This window comes from Argentina silus, assembly GCF_951799395.1.
Source record: "Argentina silus genome assembly, chromosome: 6".
In the NCBI taxonomy this organism is placed as follows: domain Eukaryota; kingdom Metazoa; phylum Chordata; class Actinopteri; order Argentiniformes; family Argentinidae; genus Argentina; species Argentina silus.
In genome coordinates this window covers 18617980-18627979 of record NC_139660.1, presented here as the reverse complement: position 1 = coordinate 18627979, position 10000 = coordinate 18617980, and the positions used below count along the sequence as shown (strand labels likewise).

General features: G+C 50.4%; 1 protein-coding gene across 1 annotated transcript in view; it reads right to left on the bottom strand.

Moving 5' to 3' along the window:
* Positions 1–10000, bottom strand: part of ror1 (receptor tyrosine kinase-like orphan receptor 1) — a gene marked incomplete at both ends in the record, with an annotated part of 101537 nt that overhangs the window by 21953 nt on the left and 69584 nt on the right. The window contains one exon of the mRNA XM_083672349.1: positions 4924–4980. Coding sequence (XP_083528475.1) covers positions 4924–4980 — 57 coding nt within the window. The remainder of the gene's footprint in view (positions 1–4923; positions 4981–10000) is intronic.

The following is a 10000-nucleotide window of genomic DNA, read 5'->3' as shown; positions in this document are numbered from 1 at the left end:
ATGATTCAACAACCACCCTGTCAGAGTCTGTGGTGTGACACAGCCGAGGCTGGTGGAGGTAGAAATCGGAGGACGGGCTCATTGTAACGCATGGAATGGAATGAGGAACGGTATCAAACACCTCCACCAGCCTCCCCTGCTGTGATGGCAGGTCCTTTCGAATCAGATGTTGAAGCAGTTCAATACAAGTGAAAGGTAATACCATAGAAATAGAATGAGTCATTCTATTTCTATGGGTAATACCACACTGAGAAGGTTTAAAACCACTTAAGGGGGTATTCAGGTGATTCAGCTGTTGTGACTTTAGAACCAAGCTGATAAATACCTGTTATCCTGGCCAAAGCTTTATGTGATGGAATGAATTGTCCTAATTTTATCAGACCATCAATAGAAAGCCTTAAGTAAATGAGAGGTTCATTGTTACCTCTACATCCCTCTCTCTCTCTCTCTCACACACACACACACACACACACACACACAGACACACGCACACGCACAGAGACAGACACAGACACACACACACACACACACACACACACACACACACTCCCCTCTCCATTACTATAGCAACCGGACGGTGCTCTGTGTAGTTGTTGTGTTTAGCGCTTGACTGAGTCACAGACCTAACACGTTGTCATAGGGTGTGTGAGATGTGTGGGGACGTTTGTCTTGGCTTGTACCCTTCACACACACACACACACACACACACACACACACACACACACACACACACACACACACACACACACACACACAAACATCCACACCTCACCCTAGCAACCACCCCCACCCACCCCCCTAGACTCAACACAGCCATGCAGGACTGGCGTGTGGGTGACAATCTGACAGGCCAGTCTAGCCACCCCCCTCTCCCCCTCCTCCCCCTTTCTCCCTTCCTCTCCAACCTTCCCTCCGTCCCCTCAACTCTCTTCCAGACCTCATTTCTGCCTCCATCATCTCCCAATACCCCACACTTCTCTCATTACAAACTTGCACTCTCTGCCCCTCTCCCCGCCGAATCCTTCTCTCCCTCCCCCTCCCTCCCCCTTTCCCAGGCCAGACTCCCAGACACGTCTGACCAGGGGGACCAGAGGAAGAGGGATGCTTTCCTTCCCCCGTCTCAGCCTCCTCTAGACAAACACCGACTCCCTTACAACAATATACAAACCTGCTCCGTGAGGGAGGGAGGGAGGGAGGGAGGGAGGGAGGGAGGGAGGGAGGAGGGGGCGGGATATTATTGGATTAGCGGCAGATATAGTCTGTTGCACCGTTGTGATGACATTGATGAAGGATTCCGGCTCAAAGTAATGAATTTAGGATGTATGTGCGTCACCCTGAACGCCATGTTCTCCTACTGTATATCTACCACACGCATGTACCAACACACACACACACACACGCGCACACACACACACACACACACAAACACACACACACAAACACGTACGTAAACATGTCTGCATACACACACAAACACGGCCACATACACACACGCAAACACACACACACACACTTCTGCCCAACGTTTACTTAACAAGCCCACTAAGTAGATTAAGAGAACAAATTTGATAATCAAATGTAATAACCGCTGTACTGATTTTGATGTTTGGAGTGATACCAAGGTCAAGTTCAGAAATAAATGCTTCTTTGTTCACTCACTTTACTGTTGGCTAGAGGGGTGGCTTGTGAAGGCACGGTAAGGCTGCTAGTGTGTGTGTGTGTGTGTGTGTGTGTGTATGTGTGTATGTGTGCCCGTGCGTGTGCGTGCATGTGTGCGTGTGTGTGTGTGTGTATGTGTGCCCGTGCTGTATGTGTGCCCGTGCGTGTATGTGTGTGTGTGTGTGTGAGCGTTCCCTGAGTGTAGCTTTCTTAGAAGGCTCTCTGTTAGAAACCACTGAAACACAAACAGTCTCTCTGATCTGACCTTTCCATCAGAGGAAGGCTGAGAGGCTCCAGTCATTTGATCCCATCCCGTCCTACATACTGTACCAGACCAGACCCCTCTGCTGTGGCCCCCCCTCACACCAAGCTACCTGGTAGAGGACAAGCTACTTCATCCCATACACTAGACATGCTCTTGGTTTGATTCATGAAATGGTGTATTGTGTATTTTACTGTGTGGTGTTTTTAAGGTGTTGATTTGTGTCATATTGGTGTTGTAAACAGGCCGCACCTGCAAAAGAGACCTCTGTCTCGGTGTGTCTCCCTGGATAAATAAAGGTTGAAAAGGTTCAATCAAATGTGATGTCTGAGTGAGTAAATGTTGGTGGGTAGCGCTTAAATCAAGTTCTAAAGTGAACCCAGCTCTGTGTGTGTGTGTGTGTGTGTGTCACTTCCATTGTGCAAACGTCTTCCTACTTTACCTCCCTAGTTGTCCTAGCTGTCCTAGGTGTCTGTGGTCCAAACAAAGCGACGGGACGTACGTCCTAACCATGGCTAGGCTGAGCTGAGGGCTATGGGATGTGTCAGAGCTATGGGATGTGTGGGGTACTCATCCTACTGTACTGTATATCAACCCTGTAGCCGACGGTGACGTGTGACTCCCTATCAGGACTCCTCTGATAGGACAAGTACCCCGGCACTCACAGACTCCACTCTCCTCTCCAGAGGTCATGACCCCTGACACTCAGGCACCAGTCAGAGAGGTGTCTGAACACACGCTGGTCAGATTACGCACTGTGGTAGCACATGTCATGAGCGGGGGGTATGTGTGTGTGTGTGTGTGTGTGTGTGTGTGTGTGTGTGTATGTGTGTGTATTTTGGGGTAGAGCTTAATAACACACACCATGTTCACCTCCTTCCTCTGTGTGTGCGTGTGCGCGTGTTTGTGTGTGTGTGTGTGTGTGTGTGTGTGTCTGTGTGTGTGTGTGTGTGTGTGTGTGTGTCCACTCCCCCTTTTGTATTTTGTGTGTTTTTTTCCCGACAGAATCAAGATGTCTGTGGTCAGGCCAAAAGGGGAGGAGGTCACATAAAACAGTATATACTCTGACTATATTGTTGTGTATATATATGACTATATATATATATATACACATTACTCTGACTGGTCCAGGCCAGCTGAAGGAAAAATGACTCTTGGGAGCACCATGCCTGCACACTTCACTAACTGCCTTAATTCTAGATAATGGAAGAGAAGAGAGAGGGAGAGGCCGAGAAGGAGAGAGAGATGCTGCCAATGTTTGTACAACAAACCCATTCTTCCCCTAATTGTCTTGTGTGGAGAGTTGTAGAGATTGGCAACTGAATCCCTCTCCCTGAAACTCGACCCCCTCCTGCCAGACCCTTCTTTAATATCTCCACATGACTCAATTGATTCCCATCATCGCTCCTCTCTTTCTCTTTATTACTGGGCCCTCTCTTTATTACCCCCCCCCCCCCCCCCCCCAGCCTCCACACACACACACACACACACACACACACACACACACACACACACACACACACACACACACAGACACAGACACAGACACAGACACAGACACAGACACACACACACACACACACACACACACACACACACACACACACACACACACACACACACACACACACACACAAACACACACACACACAGACACACACACACACACACACACACACACACAACACACTACTGTGTGTGTCACATGTCAAACCCACTGAAAATGGCCTTACTGGCAGTATTCTACCCCTTGTGAGTGAGTCATCGGTTAATACTGCCTAATACTGACATCAACAGTCTGTTAGCAGCAGGAGAGAGAGGCAGAAATCTGACCTGTGTGTGTGTGTGTGTGTGTGTGTGTGTGTGTGTGTGTGTGTGTGTGCAGGAGAGAGAGAGGCAGAAACCTGACCTGGAGCCCAGCTAACCAAACATGGGAGAGATGCTGTGGAGCCTGCCTTGAAGCAGCTCTCTCTTTGGCAAACCCGAAACTCTAAATCCTTATTAAACTCTCTCTAAGCAAAACGCCTGCCAGGGTATACATGGTGTGTGTGTGTGTGTGTGTGTGTGTGTGTGCGGTGTGTGTGTGTGTGTGGGTGTGTGTGTGTGTGTGTCTGTGTGTGTGCGGTGTGTGTGTGTGTATGTCTGAAGAAAAGTTGGATGGAAGTGTACGCCGTGAAGACAACCAAAGCCACTCGAAGTGTGTGTGTGATGTCTTTATGAGTGTGTGTATGATGTCTTTGTGAGTGTGTGTGTGATGTCTTTGTGAGTGTGTGTATGATGTCTTTGTGTGTTGGTGTTCCATAGTGTCACAGCGTGCTGTAGGTGATGCACAGCTATTTTAACATCGTCTATCTTCTGAACAGCGGTGGCATATGCTGCTGCCAACTCTGACTCACAACAAGGTGTGGAAAACACCTGAAAGGAAGGAGAGGATGGTGTGTGTGTGTGTGTGTGTGTGTGTGTAGGAGTGTGTGTGTGTGTGTGTGTGTGTTTGTGTGTAGTGTGTGTGTGTGTGTGAGAGAGAGAGAGAGAGAGAGAGAGAGAGAGAGAGAAGTTTATAGAGCAGTAAACTATCATCAGGGCTGATGTCAGCCCAAATAATGAGCCTCTTTCACCATCAGGCCTTCCTGCCACTTCCAGACTCATGCAGATAGACCCACCTCCTTTCAGACGACCTGAATGCTGTCTCAGCAGCGAATCAAAACCATACCCTGCCTCCAGACACAACAAGGGGCCAATCAGCATCCATCCATCAGATAAGAGAGACAGATGTTAGCCACTGTGTTCTACGCACAGCTGAGCAGTTTGCTATTGCGTGTGTGTGTATGTGTGCGTGTGTGTATGCGTGTGTGTGTGCATGTGCGTGCGTGTGTGTGCATGTGTGTGCGTGCTTGCATGTGCGTGTGTGTGTGTATGTGTGTGTGTGTGTGTGTGTGTGTGTGTGTGTGCATCCTAGTCTGTGTTTTCTGTGAGGCGTGATATCTTGTCCCCCTCACCATCACTAGAGCTGTTCCAGGAGGAGGTGGCCACCACATTGGGGTCGTGGGAGAACTCGGACCCTGCAGAGAGAAGAAATGGAACAGGCTGTTAGTGGTGTGTCCTGCTGCAGGGGCTCTACCAAGACGGGGGGGGGGGAGGGGGGGGGGGGGGGTTAACTTCTAATGGGCACATCTGACATTCTTCTCTGTGCCCACCTCAAATCCAGTACAATGTGAATGACAGGGATACATAACGCACAAGAGATGGCTGTGTCTAAACCCTGAAGATATGCAGGGAGTTTTTATTTGAAAATAATAAAAAAAAAAACAGAGAGACAGCGGTTCATCCTTGAGAAATACTCTTTGTTGCGTGAGTGAAGATCAAAGGGTCGAACTACTACAAAAGGAGCATCACTGAAGCGTGCCCTCAGACGGGGTTTATGAATACCTGACGACAGCTTTCTACATTTCATTAGCAGAGACGATGCCGGCAGAATGAGCTGTTCGCATCCACAGGCCAAAAGGTGATGTCTGTCAAATGTAATGATTATGTCTCTGATTACCTGTTTACGTCAGGAGCTGAGCGGGCAAACTCACAATGTTTCTTTTTACCATCGAGATGAATACATACCTGTGTTGATATAACTCTCTCGGTCTCTCTGTCTCTCTTCCTCCCCCTCTCTCACTCCCTCCCTCCCCCTCTCTGTCTCTTTCCCCCTCTTTTTCTCTTCCTCTCTCTCTCTCTCTCTCTCTGTGCCCTCTCTCTCTCCCCCCATCTCTCTCTTCCCCTCTCTCTCTCTCCCTATCTACCCTCTCTCTATCCCTCCCCCTCTCTCTCTCCCTATCTACCCTCTCTCTCTCCCCCCCTTTCTCTCTCTCCCTCCCTCTCCCCCATCTCTCTCTCTCTTCCCCTCTCTCTCTTTCCCTCTCTACCCTCTCTCTATCCCTCCCCCTCTCTCTCTCCCTATCTACCCTCTCTCTCCCCCCCCTTTCTCTCTCTCCCTCCCTCTCCCCCATCTCTCTCTCTCTTCCCCTCTCTCTCTTTCCCTCTCTACCCTCTCTCTATCCCTCCCCCTCTCTCTCTCTCCCTCTCTACCCTCTCTCTCTCCCCCCCCCCCCCCCCCCCTCTCCGTATGCTCCTCTCCCTCTGTGTGATGTCTAGTGGGGTCTAGGAGCAGCCCATCCACATGTGAGAGTGAGTGAGTGTGTGTGTGTAATGGGGCAGGCTACCTCCCTGCATGCCGTGCTTGTTTAAGATGACTAATGATCAGAGTGCTGACAGCCACCGGCCTCCTCTGGCACAGCCTCCTTCGTACTGCACTGTACAGGCCAGGAGGGGCTGTCACTCCCCTCCTGCTCACACACACCTGGGAGCATATGGATGCACACACACACACACACACACACATACACACACACACACACACACATACACACTCACACGCGTGCACATACACACTCATAGACACGCATATACACACACACACACACACACACACACACACACTACTACCGTACCAAGTTAGTCACACGTGTGGCAGTGCCAGTGTGGCGTGGGTCGACAGGCAGGGGTGTGAGGGAGAGGAGGCGGAGGTCTACTGAGCCACACGGAGGTGTTAACTGGGTGATAATCTGCGGTGGGACCTGCGGTGTGTTGAGAGTAATGAGCACCGTGTTAGGAAATGAGCTCATGGCTTAATGAGTCTGGTTTAGGCCTGCCACCTGTGTCAGTGTGTCAGGGGGCTGCCATACTAACATGTATCTGATCTGCACCTTTGAGATTGTACGAATAAAATGTATCATTATTATTAGCATCATTATTACCTGACAGGAATCACAAAATGGCCACTACAGGCTACCGTAGTTCCATCCCCTGGCCCTGGTACACTTGTGGGTTCCAAAGGGTTCCTTTGAAGAACCATTATAGGGTCCCATGTACAGTACAGTAGGACCCTTTCGGGTTCCATCTAGAACCTTCTGTGGAAACGGTTCGATGTGTAATCCAAAGGGTTCTCCCACAGGGGCAGCTGAAGAACCCTGTATGGTTGTAGGTAGCCACTGCAGTGGAGCTGACCACAGCACTTACACAGCCTGGTTTCCCACGCTCAGCCCCCGCCTGCTAGGAGAGAGGGGGGGGGGGGGGGGGGAGTCTCAGCGTTTACTGGACGAGGAGAGAGGAGAGGGACGTCATGGGCCACTGGCTCTCCTAACACACACGCTCAGCCGAGCGGAGCCAGGTAAGGACCCTACTGGGGAAGTGGATGTGGAGAGAGAAGAGGAGGGGGGGGGGGGGGGGGGGGGGTCACACTAGGTGTACTGTGGAGGTAGGGGCCGTAAAGGGGGCCTCTGTATTTGAGGGAAGCACACACACACACACACACACACATACGCTTGTCCAGTGGAATATCAAACCAGATGACAGGGCTTTCTTCTCTCCATTCAGGCTCTAGAGCACATCTGCAAGCTGCCCCCGTCATTAGACAATCAAGACATATCTGGAAAATTGTAGGGTAATTTAGAGATTAGCATTCTTATGTTCCCCAGCAACAAAGGGCGGGTTTTTATTAGAGCCGTTTGTTAATGAAGCCCTAAAAATAGGACGGTCACAGAGGCTGGAACAGCAGAATGGAAACAGCCGACTCTGGTTGTAGCACTGTTATACTACACACACAGACACACAGATGCACTCACACACACACACACACACACACCCATCAACTCTATCACACACACACAATCAGATTGATTCCATTAGTTATGGTAAATTGTAAGAATTACACTTGATTGTAGGAAAGCCAGTATTTAAGAAGCGTTCCTTTGTTCTGTTTGACTGGCCTGCCAGTAAGAAACCAACAACATGCAAACTCCCTAAAGTGGTATGAATGACGTGAGAGACGTGTTATTCCAGCTCCACGTATCTGCTCACCACCATCTCTCTGCAACACAGTTGTCTCTTTTTCCAGAAAGGGCTACCCTTTCAGATCAGAGCGTTTCATCAGCCAGATCTCACACACGGGCCCAATGTCTGATCCCTGCGGCTGTATTTTGATAATGATAATAAAAATCCCCCCCAGACGTGAGCTTATTCTAGGAAGTCTTTTCTTCTGATTTTTTTTACGCCGCTCAACTGTGTAAAGCACCATATGTGACCTAGGACAGTAGAAGGACTACAGAGCCAGGCCAAACTCTGGCCAAACCCAGAGCAGAACAAGGATGAACCCTGGCCAAACCCAGAGCAGAACAAGGACGAACCCTGGCCAAACCCAGGCCAGACAGACAGAGAGACAGCCGAAGGGGGGGGGGGGCGGGGTGGGGGGGAGAGACAAAGAGGAATCACATGAAAAATGTTCAATTGTTGTTTTTTTAAAATATATGATTTTCTGTTGGTTATCGTCTTATCTCTGTTAGTGTGTGTATTGTGTTATGATTATTATTATTATTAGTGATAATACTAGAAGAAGAAGTTAAATATTGGAACGTCTATGTTCAATGTTCTGGGTCCTGCTCAGTGCCTGTGTCCTTCATGCGGTAAGCGTGTGATGGATGAGCTCTCCCTCTGTTGTGAGGAGGATCCATGTTGCTCCTCCCCTCATATCTGCTAGAAGAATGTCTTCATCTGAGGGCTCTGCTGGATGCACAACAGACCCACCACTTAGCTGCCCGCCAGACCTTCACATCGAACGCTGGGGGAGGGTTGGGCTGTTTCTGTTGATCTGGAAATATGTCCCCCTTCTCTAGATTCCCTCTCTCTCTCTCTGTGGCGTGTGTGTGTGTGTTTGTGTGTGTGTGTGTGTGTGTGTGTGTGTGGCATGCATTGCTGTGTGTGTGTGTGTGTGTGTGTATGTGTGTGTGTGTGTGGCGTGCGTTGCTGTGTGTGTGTGTGTGTGTGTGTGTGTGTGTGTGTGTGTGTGTGTGTGCTTCGTGAGGGCGCTTTGTGAGTGGACTGCTGGCACAAGTCCACACACATTTCTGGAAAAGTAGTCCTCAGTTAAAAGTGAGGATGGGTCGTGGGCGGAGTGGGCTGTAGGGCTGCGAGGGTTAAACCTGTGTGAGGCCAAAGAGCTCGTCAACGGCCATATACGGCTCAGAGTGCCCTAAAGAGTTATAAGGGTAATTAGGGGCTTACACTTAAGATCCTGTAAAAGTGGAAAATATGATCTTGGCCACGGGAGAGCTTTTGAGAGAACAAAGACTTTTCATACAGGAGAAGGAGGTTGAGGAGAGGAGGGGAGAGGAGAGGAGAGGAGGGGAGAGGAGGGGAGGGGAGGGGAGGGGAGGGGAGGGGAGGGGAGAGGAGAGGAGAGGAGAGGAGAGGAAACGAGGAGGAAAAACTTAGCCTTATGAAGCTGCTCGTAAACTAGGCGTTTTGGGGTGGGCTGACGTCCCAGTCGGCAGGTTTGTCTTGGCCGGAGCGTGGTTTCACTGTCACTGGCCCTGATGTGTGTGTGTGTGTGTGTGTGTGTGTGTGTGTGTGTGTGTGTGTGTGTGTCAGAGCTGGCAGTGGGATGAGGGTCTGGCCCTGATGTGAATAACTGCAACACTGGACAGACCCAGAGCATCACAGGAAGAGCCAGAGGAAGAGAGGGAGAGTGGAAAAAGGGAAAGAAAAGAAGAGGAAGAAAAGTGAAGGAGAAACATGGCACTCTCGCCTCAGTGACGGAAAGTGAGAAGGTGAAGGATGAGGGGATAAGAGGAGGTTGGGGGGAGAGGAGAGGTGGAAGTGGTGGATATGGTGAGAGTAGTGAGGGGGGAGAGGGGGGAGGAGGAGGAGAAGGGGGGGGGGGTACCACTCTTGTACTTGGCTGCTCAACTCGAGCGGAGAGACAGGAATGAAAAAGGAGGAATGAAAGAGGGAATGAAAGGAGAACAGCCCGGGGGGAGAGACCCCCCCCCCTCCCCCCACCCACCACCACCACCACCATCAGAGTGTTCACCTGAACGCACCACGGAACTGACACGGGAACTGACCCCCCTGACACACCTCAGGAAGCCCTGCTGTAACCCAATAACACCACACTGGGCTGAGAGAGGGAGGGATGGAGGGAGGGGGGGAGAGAGGGATTGATTGAGAGAGAGAGAGGGGGGGGGGGGCGAGGGAAAG